Source organism: Molothrus ater, chromosome 4 (assembly GCF_012460135.2).
Source record: "Molothrus ater isolate BHLD 08-10-18 breed brown headed cowbird chromosome 4, BPBGC_Mater_1.1, whole genome shotgun sequence".
Taxonomy (NCBI): Eukaryota; Metazoa; Chordata; class Aves; order Passeriformes; family Icteridae; genus Molothrus; species Molothrus ater.
In genome coordinates this window covers 46,471,021-46,497,252 of record NC_050481.2, presented here as the reverse complement: position 1 = coordinate 46,497,252, position 26,232 = coordinate 46,471,021, and the positions used below count along the sequence as shown (strand labels likewise).

The 26,232-nt window shown below is 37.5% G+C and overlaps 1 protein-coding gene across 1 annotated transcript; it reads left to right on the top strand.

The window, feature by feature from the left end:
* Positions 1 to 513: 513 nt before the first annotated feature.
* CWH43 (cell wall biogenesis 43 C-terminal homolog) lies at positions 514 to 25,740 on the top strand. Its single transcript, XM_036382358.1, has 16 exons — positions 514 to 556; positions 1,349 to 1,540; positions 4,545 to 4,665; positions 4,778 to 4,932; positions 6,259 to 6,460; positions 7,415 to 7,503; positions 8,801 to 9,055; positions 11,804 to 11,929; positions 14,042 to 14,121; positions 15,025 to 15,130; positions 17,865 to 18,000; positions 19,218 to 19,367; positions 21,697 to 21,841; positions 22,455 to 22,516; positions 23,573 to 23,728; positions 25,240 to 25,740. Exons 1-16 carry the CDS (start codon positions 514 to 516, stop codon positions 25,325 to 25,327), a joined length of 2,106 nt encoding a protein of 701 aa, XP_036238251.1. The 3' UTR covers positions 25,328 to 25,740.
* Positions 25,741 to 26,232: the final 492 nt, after the last annotated feature.

Sequence of the window (26,232 nt, the reverse complement as noted above, 5' to 3'; positions counted from 1 at the left end):
AATTATCAAACATAGTTACTCAGGAATCTCAGCAAACGAAATGCTTCTTTTGGTGCTTTTTGTAGACAGCACTGCTTACCAGAAGTCCTTACTCTGCTATAGAACAACACATATTTCACAAAGGTGAGCACAGTGCTAATTCGGACATCCCCGAACCCCGCGTAGTCAACCATGTGTTTGTACAAGCTGCCAAGTGGGTTAGCTCCTCTTTTCCCCGCCACCTTGTCTATGACAACCTTTTGCTTTTATTTTTCTTGCTGCCGTGACTGCTCAGGGCAGTCAAGAAATACTCATGTGCACTACTGGCACACGAGCGGCGGGGCGAGCTGTCCTGGCCGCCCAGCGCGGCGGGCTCTGCAGATCGCGGTCCGGCCGTGCGGGCTGCCCACGCCCGCCGAGGACGCGGCTCCGTGAGGCGGGACGGGCGGCGGCGCCGCGCCCTGCCGGGCACTCGGGACGCGGCTGCCGGGGAGAGGCGCTCAGCCCCCGCCGAGCCGGGCGGCGCCGGGGGCGATGTTCCCGCTGTGGAAGGCCGTTCTCTCGGAGAGTGTCCTGGGTAGGTGGCGGCGGTGCCGGGGCTGGGGGCGCGGGGCCGCGGCTGAGGGCAGGGCATCGCGGGGCTCACCTGCGTGCGGGCCTGTCGCCCATGAACAGCACCCCTCTGGGACGAGTAAATAGTGCTCCCATCTGAGCGTTCTTCTTCGGGCTCTTTTTTTCCTCTGGTGCTGGATTGCTTTTTGTCTCTTGGATCAGCCAGAACTTATTGCTGCTCCGGGCCAAGTGTTTGCGCAGGTGTTGCAGAGGCGAGGCTGTGCTGTCCTGCTCCAGGCAGGGCTCCGAGGGTGGTCGGCAGACCCAGCACCCGCAGTGTCCTCGGCTCGGTGCATCTCCTGCAAAGGCTGGAAACTCTCAGCGCAGTGCTGCTGTGCCCGGAGAAGGTGTCTCCAGGGGAGAACAGCACACCGATTTACTAGAATAATTCCTTTATCACCAGTCTGCCTTTGAGGAGCCCTCACACTGTGGGTGGGCTGCTTATTTAGCCAGCCATCTGAACACTGATCCTTGCTGAGGTCGAGCATTTCACTGAGGTTCAAAGTATGAACCGTTGAGTGGGGGAAGAGCTGTTTTATTTTAATAATTCTATTTTCTCACAGAATGCGTTTGTTTAACTTGAAATAACAAACATTTCTTCAAAGAAGGTGGCTGTTGTTGCTTGAACTGCTTTCAAATACATTTGATAGTCTATATATATGTGAAACTATAAAATGGTACCTCTTAAGTAATCTCCAGGAAATCTTGTTGAAAATACGTGATGGAGATTTCTTTTTCTGGTTTGTTCTTGTTTTAGGCTACATTTCTTGGTCTCTTTACCATGCACTGCCACCAATGATCTACTACTTCCCTCTTCAGACACTGGCACTCACAGGCATAGAAGTTTTTGCTGTTGCCTTCTTTTCCCCGATATTCTTGGCAATTGGCCCCTTTTGGAGGCTGGCTAACAATGAGTATGTCCTAGCCTTTCTGAGACTGACTATGGTTGGTAAGTATGCATTTATAGATTCTGTTTTGGCATCAGTGCATAAGAACAAACATTCCAAATTGTCTTAAAATTCAGACTGTTACAAAAAGAGACAGGAATAAGAAGTTCTCACTCTCCCCATACTCATATTTTGTTTGTTGTTTTCAAGCTTTTAACTGTAGTCAGAGAAATATTTTTTGTAGCCATTGTATCGCATAAATACAGAAAAATACAATTTCACTTTTATTTCTAGGAGCTTTTAATTTAGTAAGAGTGGTGTCCAATAGGAAAGGTGTTTTCAGGATCACTCAAATATCAGCAGAGCAGGTGTTTTTTGAATTGTGACAATGGGTAGGGATGAGGCATTACAGAGCAGCTTGGGGCCAATTGCTATGAGTGAAACATTCTTTTTAGTTTCTGAGGCATTTTTTTCTTCTAAGAATGTATTTTTAAAATTAAATCTATCTATCTACATGCCTGTAGAGGGGTTATAGGTTCACCCTAAATATGAAATAACTCTTATATGGTCAGTTGCACAAGACAAAAATTTGATCTTAAACTCAGGAAATAGACGCCTCATTTCCCATTCCACAGGCTCCTCCTTAAACCAAGATTTTCTGGAATTCCTACTTCAGTTTCAGCTAGCTGGTGCAAATCTTAGCTCTTGTTGATTCTTTGAAAGTTTTTTGGGGGAAGGTTTGGCAGCTACAGCCACGTTCAGAAGCGAGAGTTTGCCATGCCCAATGAACTCAGAGGAGACAAAGGTCTCCATCCAGTGTAGAGGTGAAAATGCTGCTGCTGAGTGATGTGTTTCACAAGCAGCAGATCCTAGCTCCTCATTTGTCAATATAAGATGATAGATAATAACTTTCCTCATAATTTTCCTCTTTTACTGTTTTACTGACAGAGTAAGACAACCTTATTTACTTTCCCTGCATAGTTTTTAAAAAAGTTAATTATTGTTCTTTATCTCTAGAAAAATACTAGAAATGAGCAGAATTTGTTGGTGTCGTTGATTTTCATGAAGAATAGTCTTACCATGTTCTTTTCTTTTCCTGCTCTTCCCATTATATCCACCCTAGAACTTGTTTTGTAATAAGCTTCTTAGTGAACAGAATTTTCAGCTTCTTGCAGTAGTGCCTTGTGTGTTGCCTTCTGCAAGTTCTTCTAGTTTAGAAAGTAGGAGTGAGTATAAGCATTTAAAATTGCACCTTACCTTCCTTCAGACGTGACAGTAACACAAAATTTGCCATGTTTATTTAAAGTTGATCCTTCAGATCACCTTGCTGTGTTTACTAGTTCACTTTACCAAAAGAGATGGAAATCACTTAGAAATGTGTAATTTTTGTTCTGCTAAATAGAGAGCAGTGACCAGCCTATGATGGTCTTTTATGTGCTGCTGATTCTCCTGTTTCTCAGTTCTTCCTATGTTTTTCCTGCTTCATACTGAGACAATTTTATTCATTCTCTTTTTGATCTTTTTTTATTCTCAAAAAGGCCATGGCCTTCCTCTGGGACTTGTTGAATTGTCAGGCAGAACATGCATGCTCCACCCCATTTTACTCAGTCTTCAGTTTCACAATCAAAAAATAAGAAAATTCTTCATGTTTAGCTAAGACCAGAATGTTTACGGAGATGATTTTTTTTTTCTATTCTGTTTCTTTCTGCCTTTTCAGCAAGCTTTATTTTCCCTGCAACGTCTAATTTCTGTATCCTTTTGTGCTACTTGATTTTGTGTTCTATTTGAAAACAAACAAACAACAGCCAAGTATCCTGTGGTAGTTCTATTTGCATCTGTGCCTTCACATAACTTACATTAAATTTGGGTGTTTGGATAGATATATTTATGTCTTGGGTGTACTTGCCCAGCGACTAAAGGTGTGTCTGCTCTAACTTGGCAAACCCATGCTACCTTTAATCAGGGTAGCACACATGATGAAATATTTGAAGAGGCAGGTTTATGGATTGCCAGCACAATTTAGTGACAGAAATCTGTGTGTACTGTACATGAAACCTCTGTTGAAGTTCATGCAAGTACACCTTCACTGCACATTGATCTTGTTTATCATCTTGGCTCTAAGCTTTGCATCTTTTACTCTGAGCAGAATGAGCAGCTAAACAGTTGGAGGATTCCTAGCACACGTTGCAGCGCCATTTCTGACATTACTTGCTTAACTTCTCCTCAACTTTGACTCATACTCACTTAGCCAATGGCTGGTATCATAAGAGTGTTGCTGCTTCTCCTGATGTTTGTCATTGGTCCTGGGCCAGTATTTACCATGCTGACTGAATGTATGTGGTCACTTGAATTGGAAACCTGCTAGCAGAGTTTAAAACTGCTGGTGATATGGGGTCACTGTGCCCTGGGAAATGGCAAAGTGTGTGCACATGCTCTCTTTCAGTAGCTGGGAAAGTGGTAGCTCTCAGTAATAAACTGGCACAGGCTGGTACTGACCACTTCTGAGACCAGATACTGAGCCAGAGAAAGCCTTGTTCACCCCTACTGAGGCAGTAGATTTCTAATCCCTGTGCTATGTGTGGTGACTGCTCCTGTCTAATAAAGAACGTGGCTTTTGCCACACTGTGCTTACTTTTGTAACTGCACTGCAGCAAAAGCCATATCCTTTTTAGAAAGGAGCAGTCACAGTGCATAAAACTTTATGGCTTTTGAGTTATCTAAGTGCATGGTTGAAGAATATCTGTATGCTTAGATATCCATACATCCTCTCTATGGAATCAATCACCATAAGTACTTAAATTAAGGCAATCACTTGGACTATTGGATAATTGCTTCATATAAATTTTTTCCTTGAAAATTATAACTGTATGCAATCATGTATACTCAGTTTGTATGCATACCTACATTTCTTTGGTTGGTTTAAAAATGTGTAGTGTCATGTGTTTTCAGATGAGTGGTGTAGCTGCCCAAATTACAGACAATGTTGGCCTAATGCACAGGGAATCCTTATTACCTGGTCTCTATTGATCATTAAAGTAACCTCTGTGTGTGTGTATTTGCTTGTAGGAAGCTTAGCATCATACCATGCACCAAATGCTTCAATTAGACTGCTCATCTTGGCTGCTGGTGTTTCTTCTTCATTGCTGGTTCAAACAGTAACATGGTGGTCAGGAAACAGTTTACAAAGGTATTTTCTTATACTGATGGAATTTAACTGATATTTCTTTATATTAAAATCTGTTTTCCTTTTTTGTTTAATCCCCCAAATATCTCACTGTTTCAAAAACTGATTCTTACAGGTTCATCAGGATATGGGGCTTCATGCTAGGGAAGATAATGCTCCTTGTTCTTCGTATCTGGTACACATCCCTTAATCCAGTCTGGAGCTCACAAGTTGCCAATGCTGTCATACTGACAATTGGTTTCACAGCAGCAGTGGACCAAATCCATTCAGGTAAGTATATTACAGCAAAGATGGTGGTTATGAAAAGAGCCTAAAGTATACCTAGCTATATAGGTATGGGTTTTGATTCTTTGATTTTTATCCCAAACACCATCTGGTTTTAGACCTGCTGCATAAGCATTGCAGGTTTTAGAAGTCGTGGGGTACTTCCATCTGCCCATAATATGGCAGAACTGGTATCACAATTCATACAAGTGGTAGTAAGTTGGTGCCAGAACTGCCTCTTTTTCCTTATTGCAGTGCCAACAATATGACAGTAACACAAACAAAGGCATAAGATAGACCAATAAAATCAGAATGATATTTTGTCTTTCCAGCATGAAACATTTGTGGTGTTTTTTTACTTTGTTAATTCAGTTTGCACTTTGAGTTTCTCTGCCAGCGCATATCTTTTAACAGAGAAGGGGAGACACAGTTGGGGAACAGTTGATATGTGAAAATAAACAGAAAGAATTGGAGGAGTGGACAGGAAGTTGTCCCAGTTACATTTTGCCCAAGTTCTTGGAGTGTTTGCACAGAGTACACAGTAGTGGGGGTTGGCATAGGCTAAACAGTGGAGGTGGTATTGCCAAGGAAGACAGCAAGGTTGGGTTGGTTAGTTAAGGTAGCTCATGTTAAATCCTCAGAATATCCTTCCTTCTCAGTATAACCTTAATGAATTAATTGAAAGATAAAACCTTATCTATGCGTAAGTGGGTATAAATTAGCATCATGCATATTGTCTGTAAGCTTGCATTACACAATCTAAATTAAGCCTGAGCTTTCATCAGAATTTAGAAAGGGAATCTGCTGCAGGAGATTAGGAAGGAAATCTGTCTTGTTTGTGGGTGACAAAATGATATGTCTATGCAATTAGAGGTGCTGCTTTCTCCTTAGATAAGAGAGGTTCTAAAGCACACAGAAAAAAAAGAGAAGGAAGGGAGTTTGTTTCTGGCTTATTTGGAAGTGTCAGGTTTTGTTCTTATCAGAGTTTAGAGTTTCAGAGAACAGAAGCCCCTGAACAAATTCTAATAACTTTTCTGCTGAATTTCAAAGGCAATTTAAGCATTTAAAATTTATTATGGAAAACAATCAGATGGGCAGGTTGGCATTTTTGAATGCTTATGGTGAGTACATTTTCTTGACAGACCTCGGGTTGTTAGGAAAGATTTTTTTTGTATTATCAATTTCTAATAACAAAATCCTAATCAGATAAATTAGCTTTTGTGCATGTAATTTATTCTAGTAAATTTGTGATTTTGCCTATTTCTTTTTCTCAGTAACTCTTGCTAATAGGATTTGAGAGCTTGCTTAGCTGTATTTCTATTCTTATTCTAGGTGGAGACAAGAGGAAACAAGAATCAAACAAAACTGGTAATGTGATTAGAGAGACTGCTTCCCATCCTCATTGGTTTTTATCAGGGATTGCTTTTGGCAGCCTCATGTTCCTCACTCTGTGGATATTTGGGGAGGTTTCCTTAATTTCCAGATGGGCAGTAAGTGGACATCCACATACCGGTCCGGATCCTAATCCATATGGGTAGGTGCATTATTATTATTTTTATTATTACAAAATTGTAATGAAAAGCCAGTGCTGTAGGGGGTGACAAATTAAAACTCAACCTAATGATGGTATAAGACAGAAAAAAGTGGGCACAAGGTACTTCACACAGAGGATTCATTCTTCCTTTGAGATATCACTGAGCATTTTGTCCAGACTTGAAAATTTTCTGATACAGAATTATTTTTAATTCAGCACTAAAATCTTGGTTTGCCACATTTCAAAACAATTTTTAGATTAGGATTGAGGTTCAAGGACTTATGAATGCAGTGCATCTATAATATGCAGTAAATTAGTCTAGCAGTTGACTTCAGAGAGGAGATGATCAGAGACACATGCACAAAGTATAAATAAGCTGTGTGCACTATTAAAATATATACTTCAGTAGAAGTTTTGATGAATAAGAATGTAGTCTTAATGCTGTGTGTGGTTCATTCAGGTTCCAAAATCTAGAAAGAAAACAAATTAGTTGTTCTGAGTAAGCTACATGTGATGGCAGTTGACAGAGTTCATATTTTGGAATTAGTATACAAAAGAGCTCCCCAAGACTGAGAGCAGTGTTAGACACTTTAGGATTCCTTATTTGACATGAATAAAATACTTCTGTTTGGGGTAAATTCTTCCCTTTTTTTTCCCTCTGAGTTGTTTTTGCCTTTTGTACCAAGATTTCAGTGCACTGCTTTTGCTGCTGAACATGACTTATTTATACATTAAGGTAAATTGCCTTTATTTCCAACTGGATGTTTTTTACATCCCATAAAGGGAAGAAAATGTAGCTGGGTGTGAGCAAAATTTAGCTTTGTTTAAAGTAAAATAATTATAATATATTACCAAGAACCCTTGTCTGCATATCTAGAAGGTTTTTTTTTTAAATATCAGGTGTTTTTAAGATCATATTAGTGCATGTTTTCTTTTTCCTTATTGTTGTATCAGAGGTACAGTTCTGTTGGGCCTTGCTCATGGACTGATGCTTTCATTTTGGAGCTGGTCTTCTATCATCAGTTTTGCCTTGTTTCTTATAGGTAGGTGCAAATCCTGAGCAGAATTTTTGTCTGTTACTTTATTCCCTTTACTCAAGTCCTCTGACCTGACACCACATCTCAGAAAAGTGTGGCTAATCAAAGCCTCTTTTTCTCTTGCCACTGACTGTAGTACACATATGTCACCAGTTGACTAAGGGTTACAGGCCAAATCTCCAGGCCATTGCAGAGCAGAGTTATTTCTTCAGAAGCCCTGTTAAGGTTCTGTTCCCTTGAGCAGCATCTCAGTTCTGACCACCTGCATTGTGTAACAGTTGGACTTGATGATCTTAGAGGTCTTTTCCAACCTTAATGATTCTATGATAAGGCCACATCTAGGGTTAGGGGTTGAGAGGACACAAGCCTCTCAATTCCACAGGAGGCAAAATAACTTGTAATTTAACAAGCAGTCTACCTGGAGACAAGCTTGCCTCCTGTGTCTTTACTTGCCAAGTTCTGCAGTCAGTAAAATAGTATGAATAGGCAGGTTTTAGTGTTAAGAAATGTGTATGCAGATTGTAATGTAAGCATGAACTTTTGATTTTTGATGCACACATATTGCTTATTTAAAATAGGCACAGAAAGGTTCTTTAGTTGATTCAAGCATTGTATTCTAAAATGCTCAGAACTTTGATGCATTAAAGTTAAATATTAGAAGTGTTTCTATACATTTGCTTTCATGATGTGACAGTAAATGTTCATATCTACAATAATGTTTTAAAATTAAGTCATCCCGTTATAGAGAGGTTCTGTGGTTGCTAATATTCTGTTTAGAGTCAAATCCCCAAATCAAAGATAGCATGGTTAAGTCAAGGATCTTGGAGTCAGTAAAAGATTAATAGTTGCTTTCTTGCTCCTCCTGTGGTTATCTACAGGGAAAGATCAGGAAATTATATGTTTTCCCTTCATATTAATCTATTTGATTCTTTCTGTATTACGGTAAAAGAGATTTATAACTGACAGACCTGTTACTCTCTTAAGAGCTGCATCACTCCTCTGTTGTGCTGAAGAACTCTGTAAGAAAAAACTGTTTGGTTTTGGCTCTTGATGACATTTCTCTGCCCTTTTTGCTATACTGTTTTCAGCTGAATAGGCAGTGTTTAAAAGAATGAGATATTGGGAAAAAGAAAAGACTCTTTAACTACTGTGAATACCTGTCCTTCTAGTGATGCAGTTTTTAAGCCTAGAGAGCACAATTATATTTCCCAGACTATTTTTTCTCTAGCCAAAATATGAAAATGAATGTGGTGGGTAATACACCTGACTGAGACTTACCCTATTCTTTTCTATCCCTTCACAGGTTTGGCATCTTCAGCTGGTCTCCTTTATTTACACACCTGGAGTGCTGCTGTTGCAGGCAACATTCTTGGGATCTTTACTATGTGTGTGTGGCCTCAGCTAGCGGGACGCTTTGTTAGCTGTCCCCATCCTGGGAAAGCCATGAGCACAGCCATGTTTGCCTACGTTCTTGAATTGTTCTTCTGTGTATGGTGTACAGCTTATAAATTTGTACCTGGAGGAGTTTACATTAGAGAAAGCTCCCATCTTCTTCTAGGTACATTTGTGATAATGAACAAATACAAATATGCTTGCTTTAGCCTCAGACAAACATGTGAAATGTATCTAGTGTATAAAGAGTCTTTTCAAATGCTTGGTTACTGTTAAATTACTTACTGTGGTAAGAGTTTCAGTGCAAAAATCAATGAGACATGCAAAAAATGTTCTACTTGTTTCTTTACTATTAGAAATAGTCTAAAATGTGGACAGGAAATGGAATTCAGTTAAGGGGAAAGGACAAAGTGGAAAAATGTCTGATAACTAAAGTAGGCAGTGGAGGAAGAAATCTGTTATCCAGTCACCTTAAAAATATGGCTGCAATCCAGGGTGTGAATGCACAAATATGCTGGTTACCTAAGGTAGCAGTGCCTCAGGTAACAGAGTAGCTACTGGGACTGTAATGTAATTCAGTGCATTATTTAGCCCTGCTCTGCAGAGCAAAGTGCAGCATCCTGCTGATCTAGCTAGTCTACATTGGAGACCTGAGCTTCTTTCCCCTGTGGCTCTACCTTATGTTTTGTGGACACACCAGCATGTTTCAGGGAGTTCAGATGAGCCTGTAGCATCAGAAACATGTGAAGAGGACAGGCAGAAAAGAAATTGTCAGGTATTTGCAAATCAGGAAAAACTGAGTTGAGCAAATATAAAGCCTTTAGCAAAATGATGACTTGATGAGGGTGGAGAGGTGGAAAGGAAACCAACCCTTCCTGGTTTTGTCTCCAGAAATACTTTTGCAATAGGTACTAACATGTTTCAATGGCATATTTCACTAACTATATTTAACAATGCCAAACATTGTCTTGGGCTCATTGTGTGGGACGTTTTTTAAAATGTGACGCATTAGTATATTTTATTTGGAAAGGATTAACAAATGCTGGGCTTAACTTGTTGCTCCAAAGGTTTCAGATTTCATAAATGTCTTTGCAACTACTTTGTGTCACTCCAGCTTCTTACTCTTCAGGTGTGTTTCTTATATTACATTCACATGAGGGATTTAAGTTCATTATGTTTTAGGAGAATTTAATTCCATTATTGCATTACTTTCTTTTTTCTGAAAGCACTCTGAGGAGTCTTTAGAAACAGTTATCCTAGGTAATTAAATTTAATTTTTTGAAATTATATGAAGAAAGCATGAGATAGAGGAGTGTCAAATGCTTTCTTGAGTAATGCTTTCACAAAAGAAATACTTTTATTCAAAATTCCTCTCTGTTACTTCCTTTGAAATGCACACTTGTGATTGATTTACCTGGAGTGATCACTGGGTAGTAACAGAGAGATGGCCCTAATTTTCTCTTTGGAAAAGAAAACTGTAAATGGAACACATCTCAGCTGATGGCACTGCATGAGTTTAACTTCCATCTGGGAATGCATTTTCTATCTTTTTTATGCCATCCCATAGCTTATCAAAGATTATACCATGAGACTAGGTATTTGTTGCTGTGCTTTTACTCTTACAGCTTGGCTTTCTGGCAAACTGCTCATTTTCTTCTGGTTTCTTCCAGGTGCAAGTGCTATTTCTTGCTTTCTTCTCCTGTCCAATATCCTGCCTTTCTCTTGCTGCAGTTTGGGTAGGGAACTGCACCACGAAAAGTGACAATGAAAGTAAGATCATTAAATTCAAAACTTCTGTGCTGCTTCACTGTGATGTGATATAATGCTGAGGGGTCAGATTCCTGATGTCTATCAACTTTAATGGCTGTGAATCAATCACCCTTTGAGAAAGGTTTTGTGTGTTCCCCTTCGTTGTGCCAGACCCAGTGTCCTGGTTTCCAAACTTTCACTACAGCTAATGTAGCAAGTAAGGAAAATAAAAAAAATACTGAGTAATAGTTCGCTATTACTCTGAAGTAAAATATGGCTTCTATAATTAATTAACTATGCCACAAAGATATTAAGGGCATATGTCTTCTCCAGCAGAGCTCTTATCCACTTCATTATCCTCCCATGCTTTTTTTGAAAGTAATTGGATTCTTTATCTCATTAGGGATTGAAAAGACCTTGTACTATTAGTCTGAGCTACTTATTGAAAAGATACTATTCCCACCCATTGCATCAGTTAGTGCACTGAAGTTGCTTACTAGCTTTTAAAATGTGTCTCTAGTGTGTTTAGTTTTCTGCTCCTAAAAAGCCAAACTATTTCTGTTGGCTCTGGAGTTCCAGAACACAAGTTGCTGCCATGTTAAATATACTGCTGCAGTCTGCTTACACTGTTTTATAACAAAGTGTTGAGCAACTGCTTTTGTAGTTCCTATATGAAAAATGTGTTAATTTTATCTTGGTGACAGAGCAGTTCATTGTCAAAGATAAAAGATATGTGCAATCATCAATGTGCTTTTTTCATCAAGCTGTTATTTTAAGATTCTATAATATGTAGGTGTAACTCAATTGTTCTTGTCAGGTTAATTTCAGTAAACTTTGAAAACAGTGGGCTTAGCTGAGAGTTTTAGGCATCAATAGGGCCTGGAAGGATTTTAGCATAATTTATCTGCCATGTGTTGGCCCTTTTGACATCATACCCTGTAACTGCACTGCAAATCAGTCTTTACTTGAGAGTGCTGCCAATAAATCTCATAGTTCCTCATTAGGTATGGCATTTATCTGCATTTTGCTTTGAATCCTCTTTGTTGTTGGAACCATGAGGTTGTTATGTTGTAACACAACAGCTGGAAGTTTATAAAACATGTTTATGAGCAATGTTTAATATGTTAAAGGTACATGAAAAAACTAATTACTTATATTTTTACAGGTTTTATAATGTTATGTATTGGGGTAGACTTTCTAGCAGGACCCAAGAAAGACCTTAGCTCTGTCTTTGAAGTGAAAAGCAACCAAAAACCATTCTTCAAAAGGAGTAAAAACTATATTAAACTATGTAAGTATAATTTTAGTTCCTTTTCTCCATGACTCTAGGAATACTGTTTGAGGAAAAAAAGTAACACTGTGGAGTATTTTCTCAGTGTTCTAGAAATGTTTTTTTGGTGCTAGTTTTAGAGACAGACTGGTAGTTGATATTTCCCTAGTTCCAGGTTAATGATGACATATACTACTAGAGGAGCTGACTCACTGTGGTTATGACTGATAGAGGCTATTCCTAATGGAATGTGTTAAACTGAGACAAGAAACTGGGCAAAACCCAAAATATGAAAATGGATTCAGCATCGTTGGTGGTTTTGTTTTAGTGGTTGAGGAGCCTGTCTGGATCTTGGGCTTTACAATGGTGTGTACAGAAGCTGTGAATGGTTTCCCAGCCATTCAGTGTGGCAATTTTGAGGCAGTTTGGTGTGACAGCACTGCCAGGGCTGTGTGAGCTGGCTGGCAGGGTGGTGGTACTGGCTGGCCCTGAGCTGCTGTACCTGTGGCACTGTCCTGCATGAGGAGGCTGTCCTGCAGGGCCTGCTGTGGCCGGCCGCACAGCACAATGCTTGGGGCTGGCTGTGTGTTCACACCAGACCTGTCCCTCAACTATGCCTACGATCCCAGATTTTCAGATTATATGTACGGGGTTTCCTTTTTTCCTTAGGTTTTGAGGAGAAATGAAAATCAAATGTTTGAGGTTTTATCACTTTTTGGCTTTTGAAGCATACAAATGTTTTCAAACTATTTCTCAACAATCATTTGAGTGCCTGATTTGTTTTCATTGTCAGCTTACTGTTTCTAAAGAAAAATGCCTGTCAGTAGCATGAAGTTTGGTAGGAGAACAAAATGCCAGGCATGAGGGCATGGCAACCCTACAGAGATCAGGATGCTGAAGATTGCAATTCCTGCATCTTTTCTTCTGTGACTTTAGATCAAATCGCTTGCCATTTGTGCACATTTTGCTGCATTTGGAAAAAGAAGACTATAGTGCTTCACAGTTTTTCAGAGCTATTTCTGGAATCTTTATGGAGATCTTTACCCTGTATGCTCAGGAGCCAAAAGAATGTGGCCTGTGAGAGTTTGTGTGTCAGAGACAACATGAGCACCATTTCAAGTGGTTTGAATATTACCGCTAAGAAACATTTCAGAAGTAAATTAATATTTCAAAATGCTACCTGTCACAAAGCACAGCCCTTGCTTAGCTAACCTTTTAATGTTGCAACAGTGCCTCTTGTACTTCCTCATCATGCCCGCACTTGTACTGTTTCTCAGCTTCCACTCTAAGCACCTTTGTGTCTTGCAGAGTATGAAATTGTTTGACGTGTGCTAATATAGGCAGCATGTCCTTCTTTCTGATATCTTCCATTATAAAATGTGTTTAAATTTTACACAAAACCATTCCAGAAAACTTGCATGAAAATAATTTCATATCTTCTTAAATATGTGAAAGAATGAACTGGAGTTACTGAAACCATTGTAGATAGCATATGCCACTGTGTAAATGAAATAAATACAGAGGGCTTTGATCATCCAATTAAATCATGCTGAATGGTGAGAGCTCTTAAGTGCACACTGTGATTATTTGTAATTCTACAGGAGCAATTAGAAAGCTCTGAACATGCTTTCTATGAAGCTGCACTGTCTTTCCAAGAGTATGCCAAACCAATGAGCACTCTGTAAATCTGGCAAGAGCCACATCTTTCTGACATCTAAGGGCTTGCAAAGTAAACTAAATTTTATTCCACACATTGTATTAATACAAGATAAAAATTGTGTACTACAAATGCATACTTGCACAGAGGGAGGAAAACACTGAAGAGCTTACATGATGCTCTTACTCATGCTTTATAATGAATTCTTCAGTAGTTGTAATTTTTACATAACTATCCCAAGGATTTTTGGTACATTTTATCTGCTCAGCATGTTGTGTTTTGGAGAGTGTATTTGCACATATATACACATTCTGCATGTGTGCATAGATACTGCCTTGGTCTGGTGTTGTCACTTAAGTGGACACATTTCTCATTCTGTAAATAGCACACCTTAGAATAAGTGTTCTGTTTAACAGCATTATAAACATTATTTTTTCTCAAATTAAAACCATTTTTCTCTGTTTTTCTATTTCAAGTATTGTGGCTGCTTGTTGGTGTTGGCTTGCTTGGACTGGGTTTACGTTATAAAACTTACCAGAAGAAGTTGGGCCAAGGGGTGAGTAGGGTGTTTGTGACAATGGTAATTTTCAAATATACAGTAAAATGTGTGTGTAATAGCTTAGGTGTGTTAATTGTTGCTGAGGAAATCTTTGCAACCAAGTATTCAGAAAAACCAATGCATAAATGAAGATGCAAAAATTTAATTTATAAATTCATGTCAAATTGAAATATCTGGGTCTTTGGAGATTTATAGTGATGCTATGAAGGAAAAAATATTTTGAAAATTTGACAGATTCTTGTCTCATATATTCAATTTGAACTTTACTTTTATAAATTAGTTTATTTGAATGGTATTCAAACTGGACAATGCTGTTAGCCTCCTAATCTCTTGAAGGGGGAGTTTGAACAGATAACTTCCTGAGGTTTCTTCAAGGTGAAGGAATTCTATGGTTCTATATTATATCATAACTCTGAACTGAAGCTCTCTGAAAAGTTGGTTAACATAGGTTAGACTTAGACTAGGTATGGAAATTAGATAAAAAATTTGAAGATTCCAGTTTTCTGTCTTGCAAAAAAAGGTATTGCAAAGGTAGTAAATAACAAGATGGTTAATAGTCATGGAGTTCAGTGGTAGATTCACAAATGCACACAGATTTATACAGTTGGCCTTCTTTTTCAATTAATTCAGGTTTTGCCTTATTGTGTGGCAAAATGTGGTCAGTTCCTCTTAGTAAGATGAATTTGTACGAATTCATTTGAAGTATGATGACTTTTATTACCTTTTTAATAGCAGATTCAGTCTTTTGTAATTCTGACAGCTTTATTAGGAAAATATATTGGGTAAAACTTCTCTTCTTGTATGTCTTTTATGGCACCATGTGTCTGATGTTGTTTACTGCAAAGCTATAGAATGTAAAAATTCAAACTTTATTTTACTTTTTCCCATTTATTTTTTGAGGTTCCAAAAAGAGATTTCTCTGCTATGATCTGGCCTTTTAGATTTGGATATGACAATGAAGGATGGTCTAATTTGGAAGGATCAGCTAATTTGCTTAATCAGACAGGTAACTAGTTTTTTCCGTGCTTCATTTATATTTGGGAGGATTCTAAACTGAAGAGACAAGTGAAAACACCTTGGTAACTGAGGCCATTTTCACATTAACACAAGAACCTGTGTTTGGTGGTTTTCTCCTCAATTTCTGAACTGTTCCAATATAATCACTTCAGTCAAAAACCCATTTGCAGAGGTGATAATTTGTTTAATATTTTTAAAGAGGTTTCTGGTTAGAGGAAACATTATATTTCTTACTTGGATTTTTCTTCTCATATTGCTGATGAGTTACTTGTCTATAGAGAAATTCTTTGCATAAATGAAATAATATCCTTTTAGATAAAATACAATGGTATTTACAAAGGTAAATTTACTTTTAGATAAAATACAATGTTTTATAACTCCTTTGTGGTTTTTTTTTAAATGTGAACCATTATAGAATTCCTAAAGGATGTGAAATTCAAATGCCCTTAACAATGAATACAGAGAAGAAACAGACAAGTCTGTTTCCATCACTGAACCAGTGCAATGTATACAAGAAAAGTAGTGATTGTAGCTTGGTTGTCAGGATTTCACTGTAAAGAAGAGCATCTAAAGTGTTGCTCATGGGCAGGATTTTGGTTGGAAAATTAGCTATAGGAAATTAAGGATTTGGACTCGAGTGCTGTTGCAGAGAGCATTGAAAGGAATTGGCCAGGAGTGCTTGTAGGTGTTACTCTTTTCCTGCAGTGCCCATGAGATAGGGTAGACAGGGGACTGACAGTTTAACATCTAAAGCAGTTCAGAGAATTAGGAAATGTCCATACTGCCATTCCAGCATTTGTTGCTCTCTGGTCCACCACAGTATTTTCCTGAGCAGCTCAGGCTTTACAGACCCAAGCAATGACAAGGTGCTCCTGTGCAAGTCTTGATTTTGTGGCAGAGATACACAGGAGTTAGTGAAGAATGAAGAGACTGATTTTAACCTTGTTCACTCCATTGTCCCATGACCAAAGGTTCAGAGAGCTGGGCTATGTTGGCTATCTGGTGATATGAGAAAAGAGCCAGGACATTTAACGAATTTAAATTTGGGGCATTCTTCTACATAACTGATTCTATAGTTCGTGTCTGGGTGGTTATTTAATCTTTGCATATTTATTTATGAATTTTGATTAATGCATTCATTTCTGGTACTTATAGTTTAAATTAATGAATATTAGAAAAAGTGCTTACTTTGTTATGTCCATTGGCATTTCTTTAGGGTAATAAAATACCACTTCTAAAAAAGACAATTGATAAGTCAAAAAGGCAGCAAATTCCAAAATATAAATAATAAATCATAATTTCTAATAGGTGGAAATAGGTGGAAAAAATTTCTAATAGGTGGTATTCTGAAGTTTTATCTTACATGCATATTGTTATATAAAATACTACCTTGACATTGCCAGTAAATGCATGCAGAGTTTGTCGAGAAATTCCTATAAGAAGAGTTTCTGATTTTGAGAGCCATAGAGAAAAGAGTGGCTATCTGCTTTAGGGTAGGAGTTGTCTTCAAAGGTGTGCATTCCTTGGGCTCACCTCTCTGTTGGAGTAGTGAAGATGCAACATATAATGACTTTTGTGACTGGAATTTCTGTCTGCCCTGGAGGGATCCAACATCAACCCTTCTTAATGGTTTCAGTTACTGTTTCTGTGATCAGCATGTAAGCTAACGATGTAGAAGGAAGAACCTGGGAATCTATTTAAGAACTCTGCATTCTCATTTTCCCTCCTGACAATGCTTTACACACTCCTGCATATGATATTTCAAAAGCAAAAAATCTTCTGTGGTGCTGGATAGTCATAATTCCTTATGGAAGGGCTGTGGATGAAATGGTGACTTGATTTGCCTTCCTGGATAGGGGAACACTCTAAGAGGGGCATAATTGCAGCAAGAAGGGAGCCCTTGGAGCATTTCTTACTGCTGCAGCTATACTGACCTGCTTTTCAAGTCTGAATAGTTCAGCCCTCCTGTGGGCAGCTTGCAGACTCCTACCTTCCTTCAGGCATGGACAGGTGTTTCCTAGATGCCAGCTCCTGAAGGAACTGCAAGTTCTCCTGTATCCTGCAGTTAAAATATAGGGGAATCCATCATCTTCCCCTGGCAAAACCACATCTCTTCATGTAAACAGGGAGGGACCACAGTGCTTTGAGAAAGTGAGGTGGCTGCAGGTGGTCAGCAATTCACTGGAGCTGCAAACCCTTCTGTTACCGTGCCTTGAGGCTGATGCAAGGTTGCTCTGGGCTGAATAATTATTTTGGCAACAGCATCCAGCTGTGTCTTGCACAGGAAGAAGCACAATAGGATTTGGTAGATGAAGGGAAGTGCAGGTGTGCTGTGTAGTGTTTGTTCATGAAATTGAAAGCAGTAGATTTGCTACTGGGCTGTTCATTTGTGTGTACACAGTATCTCTAATGCTTTAGAAATGGCATGAGGTCTGCTCAGGCCAGCTGTATTCTGCAGTCTGGTATCTCTGGTTATGCACCAGGGATGAACCATGGCCAGCAGACACTAAGTGCATCTTCATCAGAGTTTGTGTGACCTGCAGTAGCCAAAAGTTTGGGCATGACTTTGTTGCCAGCATTGATTTGCCTTGACTGACCCCTGAAGGGCTTGTGTCCATCCCTCTGAAACCAAAATAATGGCATTATGTACTTATTTATAAGTCCCATTTATAGGTAACAGTTATAAATGTGAAATTATTTTCTTTTTTTCCCTTCCATCCTAGGAGCAGATTTTATCACTATTATAGAGAGTGATGCCTCTAAACCATTCATTGGAAACCATGATCCAACCATGTGGCTAGGAGAAAGACTGGGATTTTATACAGATTTTGGTCCAAGCACAAGAGATCACACCTGGGGGTGAGTCACCTTCACATGCACAGTGACAGTAAAGAGATGCAAATATATTGCCCAATACAAACTGCACTAATACAGAAGCAAGGAATAGTTGGAATAGTGCTCATTATAATCACTTGTTGAAACTTGTCCTTTAGCAACAGGCTTTGATTCATTAGCAGTACCATGCCATGTGGATGGAGTGCTCTCATTGTTAACATGATCAGATTTTGGTGCCTGCCCCCATAAGCTGCTTTGGTTTTGGTGATGCAGAGAATGGCATCCTACCCTTTAATGTACAGATTTGGAAGTTTAGCATTCCAAGTGCTGCATCTGATGCCCTTTTCACATTATTTTGTTTTGGGCTATGAGAATTTTATGTTGCAGACTTAAAAATGTGACAGCAGTTGGAAAATGTAGCACACCAGGAGGTATGAGAAATTTTGATTTCATATAGGAGGTATGAGAAATTTTGAATTCATATCTAGCTTGGGCTGTATAATGGGAAATGGGAATAGAAAGGTGCATGTCTGTTTGACAGATATTTTGTGTCTAATTTTACCTTAATGCTTGACCACCTACCAGTTGCATATCTTTAAACATCTTTGTCCTCTAGAAAAATACTGGCATATAATGTGTCTTTTTATTTTCAGGGGGATATACACATCTCTATGGCAGATAGAACTTCCTACTGATGTTGCTATGGCTATTTAATTTTTGCCATATGTGAGGAGCATTTTGTAACTTTCTTCTTCCAGACCCTGCCTATTTGAGACAGAATGGGGGAAAGAAGTATTTTCTGAGATTTTATTAATGAAATACATTGAAAAACCTGGTGCAAAATGTCCAAACAGAAACTGAAAAAAGAGAAATCTCTCATTTAAAAGATATATTTCTACCTACTTCTACTTTTAATAAAATACCTTTTAATTTCTGTTAGTATAAAATTCTGGTTTTTTCTGAAATACAGATCAGGAAAAGCTCAGTGAAAGAATTAATATTTATGGAGATATATTTCTTAGTGTAGGAATTAACTTGATAATATATTTTTAGACATGTAGTTAAGCAGTATTTTAGAAGGAAACTTTCTATATTCAGAAAAATCCACTAGACATGGTTTGTATTCTGGTTTTACAGTTTTCTATTTCAGTGACTGTTAGACTTCTGCTCACATTTATCTGCTTACACACCTTTGATGCTTGTGAATCACAAAATGTAACTTTTTGCCTCTCCTCATGTAGGATTATGGCACTGTCCAGATATCCAATTGTAAAATCGACCCATCACCTCCTTCCATCTCCAGAGGGAGAGATTGCACCTGCCATCTCCCTGACTGTCAACTTCACAGGAAAGCTGGTTGATTTTGTTGTTGCTCACTTTGGAAATGAAGAGTGTGTATTTCACTTATTTTACATAGAGTGTACAAAGTAATGTAATGTAATTTGTGAACTTCCAGGATTTATTTTGTACTCTTTAAAATCTGCTGCTGTAATACTGGTTCTAGCAGGGCACATTTGAAGAAATACAATGACAGTTTAAAATTGGTTAAACTACTGGTTTAAAATTTTGAAGCATTTTTTTAAGGTATCATGCAAAACTCAGCTGAACTACTATCTGAATTACTAGGGATTTAAAGATACAGTTCTGCAAAGTCACAACAAATTATAGGGCTACAGATGCATTTCAGTGCAAGACAGCATCCTTCTGACTTTTTGCATGTGGAATAGATGTATTACATTCCACAATGAGTGCAGAGAGGTACAGTTAGAGATAGATACCATTAATAGAACTCTATTGTTGTTTTTTTTTTTTAAGTAACACATCTGAAACCTCCAAGAAAGGACAGGGTTGAAATAGCAGCAAAAATATCCATCAGTGTCTTTCTGAGAGTATGGAAATGGAAATAGGAAGTCTGATCTCTGAATTCAGAAAAGCAATATTATACCAATAAATCAAATAAGTGATGGAAAAGAATAAGGTATATATTTCAGTTCTTGAAAACAATGTTTTGATTACCTGTGTGTAATGGATATTAATAAGAGACAGTTTTGTGAATACTCCATGTAGCTGTTATTTCTGTTATATTTGATGGGATATCTAGTATGTTTGTGGCTATGTAGTAAAATCTGGAATTTTAAAAAAAATTCTTACAATTAATGGAACAGCAAATTTATGGATAGGGTGCAGAATATTATAACACAAAGAAGCTGCTCAGAAAGCCAAAGGAATTGTCTGTATCCCATTTCCTTCCCCTGAGTAGAAACTGCACCAAACCTGCAAATTGTTTATAGATTTCCCATTTATTAAACAAATATAATTGTCAGAAATCACTCCCAATTTTTAACTCTAGAACAGAATTTAATTCTATGCCTCACACAGATGATTAGACTTGCCTGACTGAGAAACTGTTTGTCAAAGTAGAAGAAAATAACATTGTATTATACCCTTGCAAAGAAATGAGATAGAGATGAAAGAGAAAATTTGAGAAATTTGGAAAATGGGAAATGAGTGCAAATTAGATTGTGTTTTAGAGGGGAATGAATTTGTAACTAAATACTGCACATAACTGCTCATTTTTAATATTTTTTATTCTGCTGCTTACATTGATATAGACTATAGAATACTAGATGACTAAGGTAAGGTTGTTTTTAAATAGGATTTTGAAAATGTGGGAGTATAACTATGCTTGTGCCTTTAAAAGATCCCATCTTCTGGAGAGCTGCATTCTGGAAAAAGCAGATAGCTGAGCAGGCAACTTCATATATACCTAGGTCAGACTTCTACTTAAGTGTTTGGGGGTTTTTTGTGTCCTGCCTGTGTGCTCTTTCTCCCTAGTACAGTTGTTTCAGTCAGAAGTACCACTATTTAGAAAGCATAGCTGCACTTAAATTGTTGTCTTCTTCAGGGTTTACAGGTTCCAAAATCAGCTCTCTCTGTCAAGGATTTTACTGTTAGCCCAGACTATCAAAATCTAGAAGACAACATGATTTACACAACCATTTAAAGTCATTAATACGAAGAATCATAGAAAGAGAACTGCTTTTTCATTATTTTATGACAAATCCAAGGACAGAGAATGAGATCCAATGAAGTATTTTACCAGGCTCCACTTACTTCACTAGCACTTTCGGTCATGTTGGAAATCTTGTGTAAATCTTGTTAAAGAGATGTGAAATACATGCCAAATGTAATTAAGTAGTGCTAATGGGATGATGTAACTCTAGTTACATTTCATAAATTATGGGACCCAGACTTTAAGACTTCATTTACCATGATCTATCCATAATAAAATTTTTTAGCATGGATGTTCTTTGTTACGCACCACATTGTGCTAGCACAGTTAAATTTTAAGTGCAAGCAGAGACAAAGCTTTAGATAACCAAAACACTAACATTCACATTTCCTAGTGATGGTATCAGTATTAAAAACAAAACAGTAATAGAAAATGTCGTTCCTGTAGTGGATAGAAAGAGAATGTGAATTACATCTACCATGACCATGTGGCTTTTATCAAATGTGGTGATAATTTTGAATCAATGAGCTTTCTGTGAACTTTGATGCTCTCTAATATTGAGAAAGAAAAATAGTACCAGATTGATTTGTGGTTTACTATGTCATAGCACAAAGATTGTGAGCTAAAATGTATATGTCTTAAAGTCTTTTCCATTTCTTTCAGAAAGAAATGGAGAAGAAACTTTTCTTTCATTCCATTTCTTTCAGAGAGGACTTGGACAGAAAACTCCAAGCAATAGCTGTTTCAAACCTGTTGAAGACTAGCTCTAAGCAAGTTGTGTTTCTAGGATATATCACTTCAGCACCTGGATCCAGAGACTATACTGAATTAATAAAAAATGGAAATGTGCAGGTAATATAAAAATACTGCATCTTTAGAGAATATATATATATTGGAAACACTCAGGTTAATATTTCAAATTGGTAATTTAAATATAGACAGAGAAGAAAACACATGCCCATTTTCAAATATAACCTTTAGCTACCTCATGATATCTTGTAGAGAAAGTGGAATTACACAGTGAAAGAACAAGAGGCAATGGACAGCAGCTGCCCCAAGAGAAATGTTACTTAGAAGAAATAAAAAGTCACAGGGTTGTCAAGGATTAGAACAGAGAGCTGGTGAAGTTGTGAAACCTTCATCCTTGGGGATATTCAGAATTTAGCTGCATGAGCAACCTGCCTGAAGTTATTTTGACCAAGGTTATGAGTAGGAGACCTCCAGATAGCCTCTAATTCGGTGATTCTTTTGTATTAAAAATGAACTCTGCATTAAGAGATACCAAGAAAGTTGTCTGATTTGTCCATGTTTAACAGTGAGCTTTTTTCTTTCTACCTTAGTACAATGTTAGGCAAAATACTTTCTGCAGTGAGTTTACACTTTGGTCCTGTTACTGCTTTAAAGCCTACCCAGATGAACACTTACCTTATTTGTTTGACTTTTTTCTCTTTCACTACCCCTCTAGGACATTGACAGTACAGACCAGGACAGATGGTGTAGCTATATTATGTATCGTGGAGTAATAAGGTATGTTAAAGGAAATCACCTATTTGTAGGCTTAAATATCTTTATGGTTATCAGTTTTATAATCTTTTGTAAGTGATTGTGGAAGAGTCTTACATCCCTAAACAATTATTATGGGCAGTTGGATCTATCATAAAATTACATAAAACATTCATCTTAGGGTCACGAGAGCTGGTGAACATAATTCACCAGTTCACAAGAACTCTGAATATAATTCACAAAGACACTATTACAGGTTTCATCGTTCTGTGTCAGAATTACATTCAGATCTACTCTTCTTTGGTAGCATAAAACTACATTTTTCCAAAGCTCTAGCTTTGCATCTTCAGTCTAAAATGTGAAGGCTAAGCCCTAATTTGTATGTGACACAGAAGATACAAATTTTGAACTATGCTTTAGGGATTGTTGAAGCAAAATGCTGATCTAATCCAGGCAATCTTTATGCTGGATTTAGTGGAAACATGAACTGTGTAAACCCATATTGAGGCACTAGACTTATGCATTCCATATCTTTTAATCCCAAATTGCTTGTAAATCATTCCCTTGGTGATCTTCGTACTGAAATGGACTTCATCTTCTTTTGAATAAACTATGCAAATTCTGCAGTGTTCACAAGTAGTAAACTTGATAGCTGTCTTAACAGTATTGAGTAAAAAAGAAAAAAAGGCAACTAAAAAAAACTCAATTAAAACTCTATTTGCAATTTGAATTTTTCTCATTATTCATTCAATTGATGCTGGAGTTTCTTTCTTGAATATTGAAATCTTTTCAGTGAAAATTTACTCACATTCTAAAGCTGTAATTTTTAAAAAAGGTTTTTAGACATAGACATTATTTTTACTGTCAAACACATTTTTTTCAGTTTTTATGCTTGTGACATGGTATTATGATCCTGTTTATGGAGCACTTTCAGTTTTTTGAGGGTGAGATTCACAGAAATGGAAAATTGTGTTGATAAGTTAAAGCATAACTCTTGGAAAAAAAAGATAACGCTCATTAAGAATGGGGTGAAATTGTCTTGGGTTATTTCTTCAAACTAACTCTTATCATATTTGACAGGCTGGGTTATGCTCGCATATCTCATGCTGGTTTAAGTGATTCAGAAGTCCAGATGGCCAAATTTAGAATCCCCGATCACGTGGATAGATATGTTGACAACGACAGAATTGTCACTGATCCCAGCCAGGTTCCTGAGGACATCCATTTCAATCCCAGGTCAGTGTGTCTCACAGGAAATGAAGGGGATGGTGTACCTGGCATCTGGTAAAAGAGAAGTCTAGGAACAAAATTATTTCTAAAGTGAGAGACACTGATCAGTACCCAACTGAGCAGAAGGGTAGAAGTCAAGAACTTCTGATTTGTAATTCCATTTTTTCGGCTGTTTTGGCATATGCCCTGGGAAAATCAGTCTGTTGTGTCACAGCATAAATTGCAAATAATGCTCATTTCACCCAGGCAATTTCTGAGATTGTTTGATAGGGATATTTGCCAAGTGGTGTGGTGACTCATTTGATAGATGATGAAAAGTCTCCAATGTTTCTCAGCACTCTGGAGATTGGGCTCTTAATATACTGTTACTTAGAATAGCAAATACAATATATACATTAAATACTTTTTGCATAAGCATTTTAAAACATACCATATAATTGGAGCAGAAATTAAAAAGAATGCCTGAGACAGTATGTTGCATGTGTCAAGAAGGGAAAAAAAGGACTAGGTTTAATGTAAAAGAGTCATTTATTTCTAAATTGCCATAACTTTCCCACTGGTATTGCATAAGGAAGAGATACATAGAGGAAGATATTTATTCTAGTGTTAAGTATTTATAGTGAAAGAGTCATGAAGTTAGTGACAGATGTTGCCACAAAGAGAATAATTCCCAGTAATGCCACATTTACTACTCCTAACATGCATAATGCAGAATATATTACTTTCTCATATACATCTGACAGTGGAGTGTAGTCACTTTTTATGTACCACTCAACCACTGCTTCCTGTCTAAGCAGGGGTTTGCCCAGACTTTTCTACATGATGGAACTTGCCTACAGTTAGCATTCATGTTCAGATTTTTCTCAGTTGACTTCAGCACAGAATCTTGTCCTAATTTCTTTTGTCTGCCTATAATCAGAAAATGTTTGCCCTATTGGAATGTATTTAACTTTTTCTGATTAACTCTACTTCTTTAGCAACACAATGGCATTGCTTTTAAATATTATTTAGCACTGATATTTTGAATAAGTACTCCATTTTACCTTTGCAAGTCTGTCTACCATAATAGTCAGTTGTCAAAACTTTCATATTTAAATTTGGCCTGAAAAATTAAAATTTTCATCATAATTTGCAAAAGCAAGATGTACAGTATTTATAACAGGGTTGACTGTTTTGATACTATGGGTGTTTAAATTGTATCTCCACTAAAATCAGGACTAAAAACTTAGGACTAAAAATTTAAGTAGATAAATGCTACACTCAGCTTTTTCATCTGGAGTTCCAGTTATAGACTGCCTATAGCATGAGCAGAATCAATGTAATTAATTGTCTCCAGTATACTCAAAGACCTTTAGCAGGAGAGGGTTCATAGAACCTGATGTACATTTAATAGAGTTGGGCCCTGTTTCTGAAATAAATTGCCTAGAACATTCAGAAGTAGAGTAAGGATTGTATGATTTAATTGCATGGTTTAAATAATGTTGTAATAGTGTTGCTCTGTTGAATATTTTTTTTAGGTTTGGATCTTATAAAGATGGACATAATTATGTGCCTATTCATCACTTTCATATGAGCACACCTAAATATTTTAAACGGACAAATTAAAGCAAGAAAATAAGATTATTATTCAGACCAACAAGAAAGGTTTGTTGCTTGAAACTGAATTGACAGCCAAAAAGACTACACTGTTTAAGGCTGAGCAACTCCCATGCTGCACAACACCGTAATATGTAATAGTTGGGGACTTTCTTCTTGAATGACCTGCCATCACTGTGAGGGGGGGAAGATGTATGCATTTTGATAAACTAGTTGGCCAGATACCTGCTTTGTATGCCACAAAGCAAGGGTGGGAACTTGCTTTGGCAACAACTTCTCCAGCTTTTGTGAAGGTATCATGTATCATGATATTTCAGAGTGCTATTGCTGCTACTGCAATAAAAAGATTGACCTAGGGTTTTTCAAAATAGGAATGGAACTAGTGTATTTTTAAATCGGGAATTATGCAGTATGTGTTTGAAGTGTGCACCTTTTTGACTCAAACAGTATTTACATCTGCTGCTATTCTACATTTTATTCTTAAATGAGTTTTACAACAATTTGCAGATAATTGATGTCCATAGTGCTGGAAAAAAAGAGGTGACTTTTATAGACTTCATTTTATTAACTGGAAATGAGACACTTCACTGCTTTTACAAAGGGAAGAGCAGAGTACCCCTGAATAATGATGGTTATGAGACACCTGCATGAACACACTGATGAAGAATTAAGAACAATCATGCTCAACATAACAAGGTTTCTGAGAAGGGAGAAAAGTTGGTGGTAACTTTTATTTAAAATGAACTGTAAGAAAGGGGGAAAAAAAGCTTTGTTTCTTTGCTAGCACTACACTTCTGTAGGACTTGAATAGAGGTGTTGCTTTTTTGACCTAGGCAGTGAATTCCCTGTTATGCCATGCACATGTGACACAATGTAAAATGTTGTGTCTTCTCAAGGTCTCTTGGCAATGGCTT

Coding starts and splice junctions, on each gene's coding strand:
- CWH43 (XM_036382358.1), top strand. CDS start 514: ATGTTCCCGCTGTGGAAGGCCGTTCTCTCGGAGAGTGTCCTGG. Junction 15,131..17,864: donor TAATTTGCTTAATCAGACAG/GTAACTAGTTTT, acceptor CTTCCATCCTAG/GAGCAGATTTTATCACTATT. Junction 18,001..19,217: donor ACAAGAGATCACACCTGGGG/GTGAGTCACCTT, acceptor CTCCTCATGTAG/GATTATGGCACTGTCCAGAT.